Source organism: Aplidium turbinatum, chromosome 13 (genome assembly GCF_918807975.1).
Source record: "Aplidium turbinatum chromosome 13, kaAplTurb1.1, whole genome shotgun sequence".
Taxonomy (NCBI): Eukaryota; Metazoa; Chordata; class Ascidiacea; order Aplousobranchia; family Polyclinidae; genus Aplidium; species Aplidium turbinatum.
In genome coordinates this window covers 11,881,198-11,899,902 of record NC_137484.1, presented here as the reverse complement: position 1 = coordinate 11,899,902, position 18,705 = coordinate 11,881,198, and the positions used below count along the sequence as shown (strand labels likewise).

The 18,705-nt window shown below is 38.1% G+C and overlaps 1 protein-coding gene across 1 annotated transcript in view; it reads left to right on the top strand.

The window, feature by feature from the left end:
* The window catches only part of LOC145781649 (NFX1-type zinc finger-containing protein 1-like), a 30,003-nt gene extending 13,283 nt beyond the window's left edge, over positions 1-16,720 (top strand). The window contains exon 5 of the mRNA XM_082593323.1: positions 16,468-16,720. Within this exon, the coding sequence (XP_082449449.1) occupies positions 16,468-16,720 (253 nt within the window). The remainder of the gene's footprint in view (positions 1-16,467) is intronic.
* The last annotated feature ends 1,985 nt before the right edge of the window (positions 16,721-18,705 follow it).

Below are 18,705 nucleotides of genomic sequence, written 5' to 3'. Positions count from 1 at the left end.
TTAGGCAGACGTCCGTAAAACCCCATGATGATGTGATGTCAGGGAGTTCGCAGTACTCGACTGTTGTTGGCGCACCGCGCGGTGGTGAAGCCAGACGTAAAAACCTACCGGCATGCATTTGTTGTTCGTCACGTGGTCAAGTTGAATATCATTTTTTGTCTAATTGTAAAGAATTTTGCGCTTGACACCTAAAGATCGGAGAGATGTCATTGTGAAAGCTGGCAAATGCTTGAATTGTTTGCGCCAGCATATGGTTAGGGATTGCGTTCATGCAAATAACTGTCGTAAGTGTGGGCCTAACAACGATAGGAAACACTATTTTCTTCTGCATGATTTTTATGTGACGTCACATGATTCTCTGGATTCGGTTGGGAAAGATGATGCTCGTGCCAGAGTTCCTGTGCGTAATGTTAAGATTGGAAATGTTAAAGCAGCCTTTAAAGGGGTATTAAAGGAAAAACCTGACTTGGCGACTTTCCATGTTCTTTGTGTTTAATAGGCTACCATAAAACGATTTTCAATAAAATTTTGCCCCATTGCGGTCTGACCACCATTGCGCGCGTGGTTTTGTCTGAGCTGTCAAAACGGGAATTTGCGTGAGCAGCGAAGCGTGCGACTGTACACTGTACAGCCTACGTCATAAAAGCTGATCGAGCAATATTTCATACTGCGGGCGATTTAACTGTATGGTATTCTCTCATTAACCTGAGGTTCTATGATTACAAGCGGTGGTTTTTATACTTGGAGAATGAAATAATGTTTTGTCTAGTTCAAATATTGCATTCAAAGAAATGGCATACACATGATTTTACACAACCAACCAAATCTACATAGGCTGCTGTGTAAATTCACGCTCGTCTGATCACATAGGCTACATTTCTTGGACCAACAAAATGAGCGATTTTATGTAGATTTAACAGGACAGTGAATTGCTTTTCATAGTTTAGTGAATTTTTCACTAGGTGCAGACTTACATATTACTAAGGCCATTTTAATTTAACCTGAAAAAAATCTTTTTTACTTTATTTTTACTGAACGGAATTGATAACTTGGAAACAAATAAGGCAATAGCAATTAGCAAGTCAATTTATTTTGTTTCAACAGCGCCATATATTAACAAACAAGCAGAGTAAATGTAATCATGCATGTCCAATTGTCCATCTAGCATGTCTTTCATTCATGCTGTATCTATCTCACAGTAGCACAAAGCTTGATGTTGCTCATCCATTGCCACACAGTGACAACATGAAAACCTGTTGATATAAAATTGGTAATAATTAGGATGATTACTTTTTCACTTGTCAAAAAAATTCATCAAAATTGTAGCGTTAGATCAAAAATTGTTCACAAAGTCAAAATTATTTACAAACTGCATTGTCGTGGTGTCGTAGAGGTTGCACTGTCAGTGAATTTTTTTCATTTTACACCTTGTAGCCTACTTTGGCGCAGAGGGATGGTGTAACGGATAAGAATTGGACTCACCGAATAGTAGCAGACCCTCTACATGTACAAGTATGCGAAACTACCAGGAATAACCTATCAAGGCTTTGTTAGTCCGAGGATAAAGATTCAAAACCAACCAAACCTGGTTCGACTCCCGGCTTAAGCTGGTTGTTGAAAGCATTGCTCACATCCAGCTAGGGTGTAATAAATTGGGTGGGCATAATTGCTGCAGGAAAGGCGGCCGAGAGAAAGGAACTGGCCACCTTACTTTCCTTAGTGCCAAAGGCTTAGTACAATGAGTACCTATCTTCTCATACCCAACACTTGAATCAAGTATGGGATCACATTTGCCTTTTTAGCTTACTTTATACTGGTGTAAATGGCCCATTGTCTACATCATAAGCCATTAGGTGAAATAATTAGGTGAATAAATTTTTGATAGGTCGTTTTGCGGCAGCTGTGTTGTACAGCATTTTGTACAATGATGCGTAATTTAACTACTTGAGTTCTTCATACGTCAAAATTTGTCAAAACAAATTTTAATGTCAAAAGTTTCAATTTTTAAGCCAAAGAATAATTGCCCTAGTATATAATAATTCATTGCATAGGCTACCGGGACGGGAAAATTCAACTTAGCAATATAATTAGTATTAGGCAAGGTAAACTTAAGAGCGTTAAGATTTCATTTTCTTATAATTTCAGTTGCATTTGTAAAGTTGATTTCAACGTGTTGTAGGTTCAAGGCCTTACAAACCCATAGGGAAATGCAATGCAAAGCTGAGCACTTATCCTGGTACGGTCGGTGATTTAATTATGTTATGTTAAGTAAAGCTAAACGAATGCAGTATATGATGTCAAATATCTAAATTTGCTTACCAATCAGTGTTTCCCACTCGATCCTCCTGCTGAGAAACGTCAGTCACATCAGCAAGGTAAAGCTGATTAATCTCTGCCTCTGTGTACTCAGGCTCAAAACGATAGGGTTTAGGTTCTAGCGTACTTTCTTCTTCATCATCACTTACTTCTTCAACCACCGTACTATCTTTCTCTTCGTATTGGAAACCAAGATTCAAAAATTCTCCAATATGACACAAAAAATTTATAGTAACCTAAAGCACCTAAAAATTGACAACTGTATAAACCACGCATACAATAATGATGTTATGATTAAAGTAACTTGCGTTCTTCTGGTGACTATAGGCTACCATACTAGGTTGCGGTCTTCTGGTAACCTAGTAGCCTATAGTCACCAGAAGAACGCAAGTTACTTTAATTATCAAATGCCTGGTGAACCGTTTCACTCTGTTTTTAATGATGTTAGGGAACGTTCAAATATTACGTAACGCCTTCGAGGGGGAGGGGGGGTTTATGCAAAGCGTTACGTTAGCGTCACATCGGGGGGGAGGGGGTTCAAGCAAAACGTTACGTAACGCTTTCGAGTACGGAATGGTAGTTTTTTGTGCTGAATTCGTAGTGAAAAAGCGTTACATGGGGGAGGGGGGATTGAAAAATGCGTTACGTTGGCGTTACATGGGGGAGGGGGGGTCAAAAATTCGGAAAAAAAGCGTTACGTAATATTTGAACGTTCCCTTATAGGCCTAAAGTGAATTGAATTCATTCAATTTTATTTTTTGCTGCTGGCGCAAACATGTACAGAATGACAAGTAAACATACGAATTTGACACCAAGCAATTTTGTGAAGTTGGTTTTTGTCGCCGAAAAGTGCTTCAAACTGTGGTTTAGATTTTTGATAAAAAAATGTTTTTAATTCATCACGAAGATCAAAAACACGTTTCCAAACTTTGCCTCTGGATAACCATCTCACACTAGTGTGAAATAACAAAACATTACTGGATGTATCCAATTCACTGCAAACTTTTGAAAATAGGCGGCTGTTTAAAACACTAGCTTTTACAAAATTCACGACACTTACAACGCTTTTCATTGTATCTTGGAATTCTTGTGGCAAAGTTTTCTAACTAATGAAATTCTAAACTTTTCAGAAGGCCTCAGGTGACCCCAGGCAAATTGTCAGGTGACCCCAATCGGGGTCGCGACTCACATGTTGGGAACAGCTGCACTAGGTTAATGGCCTTGTTGTAAATTAGGCCCTGGGGTACCGTATAGGTTATCAAAACCTAATTCTGTAATTCTAAATAAATACAATAAACCATAAAATCAACATTACTTCATTAACTTGGCGTCTTCTATAAGCTGGTCGCCAGGAAGAAGTCAAATGTGATCTTTCAACTGTTGCACTAGTTTCTGGTGGAGAAGGAAAGATTTAAGATGGACATGCACCGGGTTTCAAGTCAAGTCTTTTGGCATATCCCATTTGGAATTGAAGAAATTTTTGAAGTCTGCTTCTTGAAAATGCAGACTACAAATTCTGTGGTGTGGTTTTGGTCCACTCCAATGACAAGTTGTGGTGTTGACAAATTTATTCCATTTCCTTTTTTTGTGTACTGTCTTTGGGAAACCCAAACATACTAACTTTATGCAATGCTGTCGTGTCACAGCCAAGCTCAACACAAAAGTCAGGCATAGTATTTGCTATGATGCAATATTGTTTCTACAATAGTCAAACTATGATGCAATATTGATTTTATGGACATTTAATTTTTAGCAATGCTACTAGATTTATACACTACCGTACCTTACCTTTCTAGTAACATTGCTACTATTACTCAAAGAAATATCCTAGAAACTTAAAAGACGTGTAAAACTATCCTGCTAAACTCCTTTGAACGCAACACGTCCGAACTTTGCAACCCAGCGCGCGAAAAGACTTTTGGTATTGCTGGAGCTCTTGGCATTTATGACGTATACTCTAGCAGTGTTTCCACTTTTCGGTCATTTTGAAAAAAATAAAAAATAAATGAAACATTGGACTTTGGGCCTTGCCAGCGTCATTGAAAACCTTTTTTTTTTCGGTAATTTTTTTAAAAATGTATTCTTGAGTGTTCAGTTTACGCATTTTAATGCTTAATTCCAGTTTGAAAATTTCATTGAATATGCCTTTAACCGCGTTACTGCTGCTCGTGTTTTGAATCCAATGACTGGCAAATCGAAGTTGGTGTATTGTCAGCATGATCCTGGTTCGCAGTTGACGTTTGTTTCGAGTGACTTGGTGTGTGAACTTGATCTTAAACCGTACGATAAAGCGTCGTTTAAAATGGATACCCTGGCTGGTCAGAAAGCTACTTGTGCTGACCTTGTCAAACTCAACATCCAGTCGTTAGAGACAGATGAACTGTTTTGTGATATAACTTCGGTGGTTAACCCAGCTTGGGCTGACGATGTTAAAACTTTACCGCATAAACAAGATTTAAATGGTTTCCGTCATTTTCATGACGTGAATATGTTTCATTTGAATGATTGTAGTACTGTAGATGTACTGATTGGCAACGACAACGCTTATTTGATGTGGGCAAAAGAAGAACGTGTTGGTGAAAATCGTAGTGAACCGCATGCTTTACTCACTCCTCTCGGTTGGTTGGCTTGTGGTGGTAAGTCACCCTTAGAGGAAAGCGTTGCTAAAGTGTGCAGAGTGCAGACGTCTTCAGAGTCGGATGTCATCTCTGGCTTTCAGCGTAAAATTGAGTCTCGTGATATGGAAATAGCAGACCTGAATAAAGTCATTCAGGATTTGACGTTGCAAAATGAAACCTGTGAATTGTCTCGCAATGATAAGTTGGCTAGAGAACTTGTTGAACCGAATATTGAGTTGAAAGATGGTCGATTTGAGATACCTGTTCCGTTGAAGGAAGATATTGATCTACCTAACAATTTTGTGTTGGCGTCAGATAGAGCTGCTGCTTTAAGAAAGAAAGCTTTAAAACAACCTGAACTTCGTGATTTCCTTACTGACACCATGAAAGATCTTAAATCAAATGGCTATATTGAGCGTACTGGTACTGGTGAAGCAGGAAATGTCAAGGGATTTGAATGGTATTTGCCATACTTTGTTACGTCACAATTAAAAAAGCGCATTGTTTACGATGGCAAGTCTGAATTTCAAGGAACTTGTGTTAATGATGTAATGTTTTCGGTTCCTGACTTGTTAAACCCTCTGGTAGATGTCTTGGCTAGATTTCGGCTTGGTAGATTTGGTCTCATGGCTGATGTGACTAAATGCTTCTTTCAAATAAAGTTACCTGAGTCGCAAAGGGATTTGTTTCGTATATTGTGGTTTGAAGATGATGACCTTGAAAATGGTAGGATGGTACCATTTCGTTTTTGTGTACACCCTTGGGGAATAAAGAGTAGCCCGTATATCGCTTGCTTGGCTATAAAGAAAATGATCGAGCAGAATCCCAGCAGTGCTGGTGAATTGACTCTCTGCAATATTGCAAATAATATGTACATGGATGATTTTATATTTTCGGCTGATAGCTTAGAGGAAGCTCAGCAAATCACTCATGAATCAATTGCTTTGTTTGATAGCCGTGGGTTTAAACTTGGTAAGTGGAGTGCTAACAAGGAGGCTATAATTGTCTTGTCAAATTTGGATAATGAGATGCTTTCACCTTTGATTCGTGACATTGACTTTCAGACTGAAAATATGACTTTGCCATCAGCGAAGACATTGGGTTGTGTGTGGCAAACCGAGTCTGACGAGATGCGTATCGCATGTTCCTTAAAGCCCTTAGCTAAACACACGTGCCGAAGTATGCTCAGTCAGCTTGGACAAAATTTTGACCCGCTAGGCTTTGGAGCGCCATTTTTTCTAAAAGCACGCCTTATACTTCAGCAATTGGCGATAGACAAGTTTGATTGGGACACCGAAGTCCCTGATAGCTTTGTTAAAGAGTGGGAGTCGTGGCTTCGCTCTTTGGACCTGCTTAAGGATTTTTCGTTACCGAGATGGTATTTTGCAAACTCTGGTGTGTGCAGTCCGGATGATATTGTTTCATATCAATTGCATGGGTTTAGTGATGCTTCGAATCAAGCTTTCTCTTCTGTTGTTTACTTACGTAGACTGGTTAACGGAGTTCCGAGTGTGTCTTTCGTTCTGGGTAAATCTACCATTGTTGTAAAAAATCAGTTTTCTTGGCCGATAGCTAGGAAAGAGCTTGTTGCCGCTTTGAATACAGCAAGACTCGTGAAGCAGGCCTACGAGGCATTGAAGATGCCCGACTGCCTTAAGTATTTTTGGTGTGATTCTGGTACTGTGTTGCAGTGGGTTAAAAACCCTGATTTACGTTTGAATAAGTTTATTACGCGTCGAGTTGAGCATATTTTATTGTTGTCTGGAGCCCAGGATTGGCGTTTTTGCCCTACCGATATGAACCCAGCTGATGTTGGCACAAGGCCAAATCTTATTACAAAGAAAGAATTTCGAGAGTTGTGGTTAAATGGTTCTAGTCTTCTCTACCAGTGTGAGGAAATTCCATCTGTAGAAAATGCCACTCCAGTACCTGTCCATAGCCTATATCTTCGTGACGAAGAGGAGTCGCTTGACGTTGGACAGGGTGGTCTTCACAGATTGATCGAGGCCGCACCTTCTTTGTATGTTATGAAAAAGAGAATCGCTTATTTGGTTGCTTTTGTTGAATTTTTGTGCTGTAAAACGAGAAAGCGTAGCTTTGTGAAGCCAAAACTGGATGCATCTTATCTTAACAGTGCTTCAGAGTTGGCTGTGAAGTTTGTTCAGAAGAGCGTGTATGGCGATGTGGTACATTTAATGACCAAACGATCGCCGGATGCCCTTGAGGAAGTGATAAAGCGAGGTAGTGTTGGCGCTTTGCAACGTGAGAAGGAACGCTTGAAAGAATTACGTTCACTTAAAAAGTACAGACCTTGTGTAGATGACGCTGGTGTAATCCGCATTGAAGGGCGCTTAAGTAATTCTCCCGAGATCTCTCTTGAAACAAAGCATCCGATTGTTTTGCCTTCGAAGCACCCCTTCACTAGGCTTCTTGTACTGTCGCATCATAATGGAAATGCGCACTGTGGAGTACAGCACACTTTGTTGTCTACGCGACAGAAGTTTTGGATCGCTAATGGTAATGCCTCCGTGAAGAGGTATCTTAATGATTGTGGTGTATGTGCGATTGAGAAAGCTCGACCTAAAAGGCAGCTCATGTCTGATTTACCTTTGTCTCGCACAACTGCGCACAGGAAACCCTTTTTTGATTGCGGCTTAGACTATCTTGGACCTTTAACTTTTGTTGAAGGTAGAAGTCACAAAAAAGCTCGGGGACTCTTGTTCACATGTATGGCATCTCGCGCTATTCATGTTGAGCTGGTTACGTCATTGTCGCTGAGTGATTTTTTACTTGTCTTTACAAGGTTTACAGATTTACGTGGGCAGGTTAATGCTATCTATTCCGACAATGGAAGTACCTTTCAGGCAGCATCTAAGAAGTTACCCGAGTTGATAGGATCAGCTGAATTTCACAACGCCCTGAGACAGAGAGAGATAAACTGGGAATTTATACCTCCGTATGCTCCGGCGCAAGGTGGCGCCTGGGAGGCAATGGTTAAACAATTTAAAATTGCATTTTTTCACATTTTGGACTCTTCAATACGTAAACCCAGTTTTATTGAACTGCTTACGTACACCAGTAGTGCCGTTCGGATCGTGAACGAACGCCTTTTGGTACCTTTGAGTGACGATCCTAGGGATTTTACTGTCATCACCCCTGCCTCACTTTTGACCCCATACTTAGACCCATACTGTGCTGTTGGGCAACCACATGATCGTGACCAATTAAGAAGGGATTATCGGTTCAATTTGTCACTTTCTCAGCAGTTTTGGAGTAAATGGATCGATTTTTACTTGCCAGGTCTTCAGGGCCGGAAAAAATGGCTAAAAATGGCCGAGAATTTGGAGCCTGGTCAACTTGTAGTGGTAGGTTCTCTCCAGGACATTGGTAAACGTGGGAAGTATCAACTTGGGAGGGTGCATGAGGTAGTTCCACAAATTAGGAAAGGGAAGCCTGTGGTTCGTAGAGCTAAAGTTGCCGTCTGCAACTATGATGAGAGTACGGGGAAAGTGAAAGTAGACTATGTGTTGAGGGATATTTCGTGCCTCGCCCCCGTAAAGAACACCTAAGTGTTAGGGTTTGAGCCTGGTTTTTTCTGCGGTGGCCGACACTTGTCTGAGGCCAGAACAGTCGGTTATTATCGCAACCACTGTATATAGCGTCATTTTTTGCGTGTACCTACTACCTATGGTACCAATTTCATGTATCGTCGTGTTTATTCTTATTGCTGTTCATACTTTGCATGCCCTTTGTATTTGCGTATTAACTTAAACGTGAGTGATTCAAACAATTTGTGTATCATGTGTTTTTATTCATTGGCTCACAATTGTCGTCAATTCTTTTTTAGTTATGCCATGTCAGACTGTCATAACTAGGGGCCGCTATGTTCCAGACGGTTGTTCGCCTGGTCAAACGTCATGTAGAAACCGTTCGGGTCTACTGAATATTACGTCATGGAAATTCCTAAAACATAAGCCAAAATTGCACCATCGTCCGTAAGACCTGTGTCAAACCGGTTTAAACCTGTTTCAGTTTGAAACCTGTTTGGACATGAAATGTTGCGTCACACGAACTGCTCTCGTGCCTTTGAGTTATCACAAATTTTTCTGATTCATTCTTGAAGTTGTTTGTTGGAAGTCGGTCGCACATTTAACTGGTTTATTTGGTGCTTGCTAGCTGGACAAATTCTCCGTCCTTTATCCAAGTAATCTGTATCGTAGTGACAGTTTTAGAGGTGTATCGCGTTGCACCCCATTTCGATAGCCGCGGGCTAATTTTACAGAAATACACTGTTTGAAAAGAAGTTCAAGTGTGTGTTTCTTCGGTCATTATATACAGACGAACGGATTCGGGAACTTTATGTTAAAATTTTCCCACGAAGAGATTATGGTTTACCACTGTGACCAGACAGTAACCGATAATAACAATAACATACCGTATAAGAATTGTACAATTGTACAATAGTACGCTCGGTCAAGACATAATGTAGCCTGTCGTGGAGGCTTCGCGTATTGATAGTGACACACTCGATAAATTGATGGCTACATCTTTGGTGAATATAATGGTTGATTCTTCATCAGTGCATCAACTTTTGATATGTCCTTTCTTGGCTTCCTTATACAGTAGAGCCGAGAATGGTGGGTTTTACTGTTTTAGTTTATTAGGACCTCAAACTAATCAAAAGTTGAAACGTTACCTCTGACTGTGCTATTGCTGATTTGTTTTCACTAGACGTTTGTCAAGTAAGAAATATATCCCACTGAAGGTTTGATGCTTGTCCTCTTCATCATTACACTGTGCAACACAATTTTTGTTTCTGGCATCTAAGCGTCATTTTCTGATTGGTAACATTTACAAATGAAAGAAAATCCACGTGATATTTAAAATATGTTTTTGTTAATGCCAAAACGATTTTTTTCAAATTTCAGATTTAACGCGAAAATGCATAATATTTTAACATAAAACTTGATGTTGAACAATAGCTACTATTATTAATACTACAAAAAGCGCTCAAAGCCAAGTAGAGCAAATTACATCAAATATAGTTAATACTTTCTCAAACCTCTGTTTCACCTTAAAAGGGGGATCATCAGAAGGTCCTTATTTGATGTTATACATTCTTTGTTGCTGTTACAGAGGTTTAAGTTTTGCATTCTAATTTATACTTCTTTGAGAAACAAATTAGAACCAAGCTTCAACTTCAACTTGGTTTGGTTTGATTTTGAATCTTTATCCTCGGACTGACAAAGCTTTGCTAGGTTATTCTTGGTAGTTTTGCATACTTGTGGAGGCTCTTGCCGCAGGGCTGGTTACCAAGATTGGCAGAGTGAAGTTGTCCGATTGTTGAAGTGTTGTTGCCGGTGTATTATCCATTCACTAGGTGCCGCTTAATGTAGAGCAGTCCTGAAATGTGTTGCTCAAGCGCACAACCCGAGAGTCGAACTAACGCCGCGTGATCTTGAGCCGGGCACGTAACCACTGAGCTAACGGGGCGGACGACTTCCCATGTACTGTGTGGAGTTGACAACTTAATTAGATTAAAGCAGCGCTATTTTAGGCTACACTTAGCCAGCAGTAAATAAACCAATTAAAAATGTGTGATTATTCTAGATTTTTGACAATGCTGTAAGTCAGTTTTACTGATTAGTCTCCGTATATAGTCGCCCATCATGCGCTCATTATATTGTCCTTGGTACCGATGTTTAAAATCTAATATGTTCTGCTGGAAATGTTTGCCATGTTCCTCAAAGTAACCTTCCATATTTTCCATAAACTCAACCTAATGAGAATCAAACTAGTGGCTTTTCAGTAATTTGACAACCAGCTCCACATAATTTTCAACTTTGTGATTGCCCAAAAATTGATAAACCACAGTACGAATGTTATTTCAAGCTTTACTCTCTTTCCTGTTAATTTTTTAAGAAGTTAGTTGCACTCCAGAATTTTATCTGGCAGCCTGTAAGAATACCAGCTTTTATCTTTGCTTCAGAAAGGTTAGGAAGTAATATACTGTATGTAGGTGTTTGAAAGCACTTGGCTCCTTGTATTCTGTTTTAACAAATTGTTTGATAAGGCCCAGTTTTAAGTGCAACAATAGCATAAATATTTTACTGTGGTCCATCAAATTGTAAAATGTGACGATACTTTTCCCAACAGAAAAGTCGGTTCGTTTTGGCCATATTCGTTTATTGAAGTGTGCAGAAATATTCCTAATATCCCAATAGCATAGATAACATAAACATTTGGTAAATCCAGCCCGAAGTTCTACAGTATTAAGAATCAAATTCAAAATTCCAAGCACTGAAATAACCATCAGCTTTCTATAAGCTAGAAGCAGACAAACTGCGTTTGCATCACGGTTGAGCATTTTACTGCATATTCAGAGAAATTTCGTAATTTAAATATTTTATTTTTTCTCAACCACAAGAACAAAGTTTTAAAAAAAAGATTTTCGAATCTTTCTAGTTATAAGTAATGTTGATTAGAACCTGGAATTTTACATAGTGTTACTTGACAATTCGTTTCAGCTCTGTCGCCACCAGATGAGTCCAAGCTTTAGAAAAAATATACATCACTGGTCGAATAATTGTAATGCCTTCAGCTTTGTTACTAAAGCGGGGACATAGTGAGTATCGGGACGCGAAGGCGATTTCAGGCGTTGTTGGGAGAAGGGCGATTGTAGCAAACAACTATTTTTGCACAAATAGGTTGCTCGTAACCGTTCCACTGCATTTTAATGCGCAAAAAGCATACATGACTATTGTAGTTGAAAATATAAATTTATTGCAGGTTTGTAAACATTATATTATACGGTATTCATTATTATACGGTGTTAATATATACGCGCACTAGTCCAGCACAACACTGAATGCACTGAAGCACGTACAAGTCGTACATAGACTACTGTCATTGACACATTATAGTTACGCAATACGCAAGTTACCTAACACTATTAACAGCTACACAGTAATGAAAACGATAACATCTATTTTCGTACGTTTCGTCAATCAATATAACTGACTTCTTCAAAAAGATACATCAGATGGTGTAACATGACAGAGCACAATACCATGCAATAGTGACAATCAAGGAAGCAAGTAGATGATAAGATTGATGATACAAGCAATTTGAACAACGTAATTAATGCTTCCAACACCTTGATCAAATTTACCCAAGTCAAATATTCTACAGTGTAAATGTCTACTCTATATCGCCATTTAGATTACACTATGTTTCGTAATATAGACAAGTAGACGTAAATATACAACAGCAACTTCACCAATACTCACTTCATACGATTGGTTGTAAATAAATGTGAAGTAAGCATATAATAAACATTACAGTAAAATACCAAGCAAGCTTGAAAAAACTGTTCAGGTGTTTATGAGAGTAGCAACTCTATTGGCTGTGAGGTATAACAAATAAGAATAAAGTAGCAATAAAAACGTGTAAACAAAACATAACTAACTTTTGTGTGTGCTTTTTAAAGTAAGTTTTCGAACCTTTCGATTAGTCACCATTGTGGAAGGTGCAATCTCCGGGGCATTAAATCGTTTCAGTTCATTTTTAGTGAAACAGTTAAATGCAGTGCACACAATTAAGTAAACGTCAGAATGTCCATTATCACACTTTTGCTGAACTAAATCGCCAATATCACGAGACTCTTCGACATTCAAGATTGAAGAAGTAAAAATAAAACGCTAATTCAACAAACTAAACAGTTTCGACTTAGCCAAGTCATCACACAATATAGCAGTGTAATATTGAACAGCCAGCGCTGTCACTGCAAAGCAGTATTCTGTGGGAGCGGATAAACCACCACAATCAGCTATTTCAAGAAGATGTGCACGATAATGTGGTACCGACTCAAGGAGACTCGGCCCATCAACATTTTTTACCAATAACATCTTACAAGCACTCGAGAGATACTGTGGCCAATGTATCCGCTCACAAAATACGTCACATTAGCATCAGAGAGGTCATTCAAATTAACCGCAGAAAAAAAGTAAACCATCAAACATCTGTAAACGGAACAGTTGACATCAAAACGTCAAAGCCGAGTGGAAAAGCATCAAGGGTTGTGAGGTTACCTGCTGCAAGAAGATCATGTTGCTGCAACAAACTAAGAGTGCGAATTTTTTTTCAGCTTCCAGAACTTGTTTTACAAACATGAAAAAATTAGCACCATTGGCTTGCTGATACCACCCAAACCGTCCTTCTATTGAATTGGACAAAAATTTTCCAGTGAGAACATAGGTGAAATGATGGTTGGTTATCAATGTTGCGCCAACTCTGGAACCGCACCCATGGTCTAAATGCATGCAGTAAATGTCTGTGAAGTGAGCCCAGAAAGGTTTCTTTTTTCCAAAGTATAAATAGATCTCTAGCTTTTCCCAAGAAGGTCAAACTCGGTTGTTGTTTGATTCCATCAGCTTCAATTGGAGAACACATCTCATCTCTTTTTCGAAAAGCTGAAAAAATGCAGTGCACATTAGTAATTTCTGAGTAGTGTACTACTGTACACCCAACCCATTGGTAGGCTACACAACATACAATTTAGACCTACTATCCTCGCCAGAACGAACCTTTTTTGCCTTGAATCAAAGTCAGAAGACGGTGAATAAATGAGAAAAAAAACTTATTTGCTGGGCCGTAATAAGTACTGTTGTCACTCTACACAATTTCAACCTAATTAAATAAATTTAACAACTAAAGTAAAGCCATTCTTTTCATCTTATTTTTACCTTTTGTAGGTGTTGTAACAGACATGATTTTCCACACATTGCAATTAAATTTATGAAACAAGCAGCATCTTTTTTTCATTTCTTCATCTTTCGGAAATCAAAACATTGGTACTTTCACTACAGTCTTGCAAGACTTGTACCCACTTTTACAGCTTATTACACAACACACAAACCCCATTTCACAAATATAGATTATTAAAGCACTGAATTTATCACAATAAAACCTAAATGAAAGATCAAATTAAAACCTTGGATTGCTACTAAAATTTAACATATGTATACTTTTGTTTATAAATAACTTTCTGGACTACTAAAAAGCTAGCCCTTTAGTTAGCCTATACTGATGTACGGTACTTCATATTATAGCATAGGCCTACAGCTATATCCGTACAGAGCCACTTTAGGGGGTAAAAATGTGTGCAATTTTAGTGAAAGTGCCCAAATACCAAAACAGCCATCGACTGAGTTTAAGAATATGTAGGCCTAGCATATATTACAACTACGGCTACTGTGAAACTGGCCAACTTTGCACTTTACGTTCACTCTGTCTGTTATGCAGTAGACTACTAAGACCTTTGTCCTTTAGAATAAAAAAATAACTATGGTCAGTATGATATTAACAAAGTATCATATTGTATTAGCTAGTATTAAGGAAACAAAGTATATATGGTATTTAAAACTGATGAGCAGAGCTGGATGTCAATTTTCTCTAAAACAAGGTCTTTCCATAATATATATATATTTCTTATTCCTAAACTGAAGAAATGTTTCTGTTTCATAAAGGAGTGATTGAAAGTTTTTTACATTTTTAATCAAGTAAACAATTCTTCAGGTGGACATGAAGTAGCAAAAAGTGTAGGCCTATTCAGTATGTTTACAGGTTTTTGCAATTTCTATTTTGGGCAGATGCACAAAGGTTTACAAATGATTTCATGTCTGTGGGTGTAAATATTGCTATCCTGCTATGAAGTTGTAGCCTACAAACAACAAATTAACATAGCCTACTTTATCAGATTGTGCTAGTTTTGTAGTTTCCCAAACATTACTTAATTACATACATTTTTGCAAAAATTAGTGACTTTGTTGATGATAGAGCCCTGGGCAACTGCTTCACCTGCTTATGGCCTAGCACAATTTAATATGCACAAAGCTACATTGGATTAGTCAATCATACTAGTCAGTGTATGGATGGTGTGATGTATTGAAATTAACCCATACTTTTACTACTAGCTCTTGTTCTGACAAATTAACTCTTGAAAGCTCTCACTACAATGACAAGGCTACATATCCAATGTACCGTAGGCCCACAAACTAATCATTTGTATAAAAAGTATCCTCAGACCTCAGTCATGTTTTTCATACAAAAAATAAACCTTAATAATCTCAGAACTGCCTGTTTTGTTTCTTATTATTCCACTTTGCACAGAAAACAACACTGATCACACAAATTTGCTTCAATGCACAATACAAAATACCGTAACGTCTTGTAAACCTAGTCTAAATCCACTTGTAAAGTATTTAAATGTGTATTTGCAGATAGCCTACAGAAAACCAGCATGCAAAAGACGTTCATTAGCCTTTCTGTCCCTATTGCACAACTAAACTTCATTACTAACTAGTCTTCAACGTGCAGCCAAACCACCAACAGCCCTGTTTAAACTTTGAATACTTGCCAAACAGTGACACTACTTTGCGCAGAAGTGCTCTCGCGAGGTCACGTGATTTCGTATCCCGAAGCTCACTATATCCCCGTACTAAAGTCACTGAATCCACCACCACATAAATATTTCATGACTTTTGCAACATTCAGCAGTCTTGCCTTTGTCATCTTGAAACAAATTGTTGCTTAGAACTAACCTTAAACAATAAGTATACTCAGCTGCTTTTTGTACACTTTTGATTTTCTTTTGAGTGAAATCATCATTATCAGTTCTTTCCTCTGGTCGAGGGTTGGAGGCAATGAGGCGCCAAGTATCTCTGTTGTGAGATTTTTCTACTGCAGTTTTGAAATTAAGTCCTGATCAGTCTTCAACATCATTAATCCAAATTTTTGGTGGTCTGCCCCTATTTCGTTTGCCGTTTTTTTTTCCTTCTAGTAATTGTCTTTGAATAGATTTATTGTGAATCATATCGCCAAAATATCTCAATTTAGTTTTGTGTGAAATAGATTGTTTAAAATTCAGAGTAGCTAGTGGAAAGCCCGGTCAAGGTAAAGCTTTGTCCAAACTAGTGCATTCCAACAAATTAAGTATGATGCGCCTCTTTAACAGATCTGCATTTTTACATTCTTGAGAAACAAATAAACGCAGATTACCACTTTGCTTCTTTATTGAATCAACATCTGTGAGTGTTAAATCAATGTAAAAGGAAGGTTTTATAGGAAGAAAAACTAGCAATTTTTTTTACCGTACATTAAGAACAAACTGGTTTCAAAACTATTCTCGTGGAAAAGTATGAAGCGGCCAATTTTGACCGCTCCGTGTTTCTAGGTATAGTCTTTCAGTGAGCGCTTGTGAAAATTGCATCAATTTAACGTTTTCACTAGCTACATCTAACAACGTTAGAAAACCTCATTGAGTGGCAAAAGTAAAAGTCAATTTGCACGACCAAGGCGTCAGGAGAAAAAACAAAATCCTTTTGCGATCAAAAATGACGGCTGGTTTTTCTAGTGTTAGCTTAAAAACGCTACGAGTAAAATGAAATAAAAGAGATTTTTTTATCTTTTGTTATTTGTTAGTGTCATAAGCTGGCTTGTTAGCTGATGCATTTTATAAAACGTTTTGACGCAGACGACAGCTTGGTAAAGACACTCTTGGTTCTGTCCCTCATGGTCCTATACTCATTGTGTGCTTCACCAACCACGCTTTGGATCAGTTCTTGGAAGGAATTGCAAAATTCCATCCTCAAGGTTTGATCCGCGTTGGAGGCCGATGCAAAACGGAAAGCTTGAAGAAGTATGAGCTTAGCTCAGTCAGACGTTCGACTGATACCAGCCTTGATAAAGCTTCGAGAACAATCCTGTGGCATTTAAGAGGTCAGTGACGCAAATTAGCAAGAAAAGTTATTTTTTGATTTTTTTGGTTGTACGTTTTTTCATAGACTCAAGGCTGATAAACTCTTTTTTTGTTGTGGTATGGTGACAGTTAGTTGGGCTTTATGTTAAAGCAGGTATCAAGCATCCACTGTAATTTTATCATCCGGATTACGTGAGCCAAGCACCCCGTTTGAAGCTCAGCTGATTTTGCAGTTGATAAAGTTGTTTGAATTTTTTCTTGCATACCACCACGGCACCACCACAGAGCAAAGTCTTGTAATTGTTCGATGTTCATTCACCTTCAACTCTATTTTTTGTGATGTTTCTGGAATAAAGTTATGATCCATTTGAACTTTTGTTGTAATGTAGTCTACAGAGTAATACGGTTATAGGCAAATTGTTCGTAAGCAATTGTTCGTAAAGCAATTGTTCGTAAGCAATTGTTCGTAAACTGTTTTTCGTAAAATGAAATCCGTAAAACAGTTCTTCGTAAAGCATTTCTTCGTATACATCAAATTTTAACTGCGTGCACGAAAAAATGCTTTAGGAAGAATTGTTTTACGAAGAATTAATTTTACGAACATTGCTTTACGAGCAATTGCTTACGAACAATTTGTGGGTCACCGAGTAATACTATGCATGTTTGCATGTCCAATAGGTCTGCTCAACAATTCATTTTAATCTAAAAAAAAAGTATAGTTCGAATAGCTCAAATCTAAAAGCAAATACACTAATAGCAGTTTGGGCTATTCGGAAGGATCTTTTTTAAGTGGAAACAAATCAAAATCGTTCTTAAAGCTTTTTGCTCCAAAACGAAAATAAGATAAAAAAATTTAGGTCGAAACGAAGCGAAATATTTCGTAATTTCGAAACAAAGCAATATATTTTACAGCGAGCAGGCCATTGCTTTAAAAGTTAACAGGAAATTGTGAACATCCGTTTTGCAAACAAAAGTGTGACATTACATCAAATTTTAACTGCGTGCACGAAAAAATGCTTTAGGAAGAATTGTTTTACGAAGAATTAATTTTACGAACATTGCTTTACGAGCAATTGCTTACGAACAATTTGTGGGTCACCGAGTAATACTATGCATGTTTGCATGTCCAATAGGTCTGCTCAACAATTCATTTTAATCTAAAAAAAAAGTATAGTTCGAATAGCTCAAATCTAAAAGCAAATACACTAATAGCAGTTTGGGCTATTCGGAAGGATCTTTTTTAAGTGGAAACAAATCAAAATCGTTCTTAAAGCTTTTTGCTCCAAAACGAAAATAAGATAAAAAAATTTAGGTCGAAACGAAGCGAAATATTTCGTAATTTCGAAACAAAGCAATATATTTTACAGCGAGCAGGCCATTGCTTTAAAAGTTAACAGGAAATTGTGAACATCCGTTTTGCAAACAAAAGTGTGACATTAATAAATGAGGTCGACAGTCAACATCTTTTCTCCTCCAAGCAGAACAAAACACTGGATTGCAGAAACATAACCAACTAAATTTGATAAAAGACAGAGATGTTTGAAACGATTCTGTCAATGATGTCCGGGTAAGCCGTTGTCAGGTTTTGGGATTTTTTTTAATTTAAACAAAACTTCTACTCAATACAAAAACGGAGCAGTAGCCCACAAACAAACAAAAAAATGGGCACAGTCAACGGAGGTTATAAAATCGTGCGAAGAAGACACGTTTCCAATAGAGTTCCTGATCGTTGCTCTGAGAAAGAGCAGGTCCCAATCTTCGATGTGTTCAATTATGTTCGATTTGGTACCACAATGTTACCAGCAGCAGATCACAAAAGCTTGCTGGTGATGGAAGTGGCTGGTATAGCCAACAAAATCTGTGCCAATTTAGCCACCATTGGAAAGTGAGTTTGATTTACTTTCCACCGTTGTAATGGACACTCGTTTGTTAGTTTCCACTCGCGTTTCCAATAGCGTTGCAATTCGCTTTCGAAATCGCCTGCTGGCACTTTTTCTGAAGAAACCTTTTCTT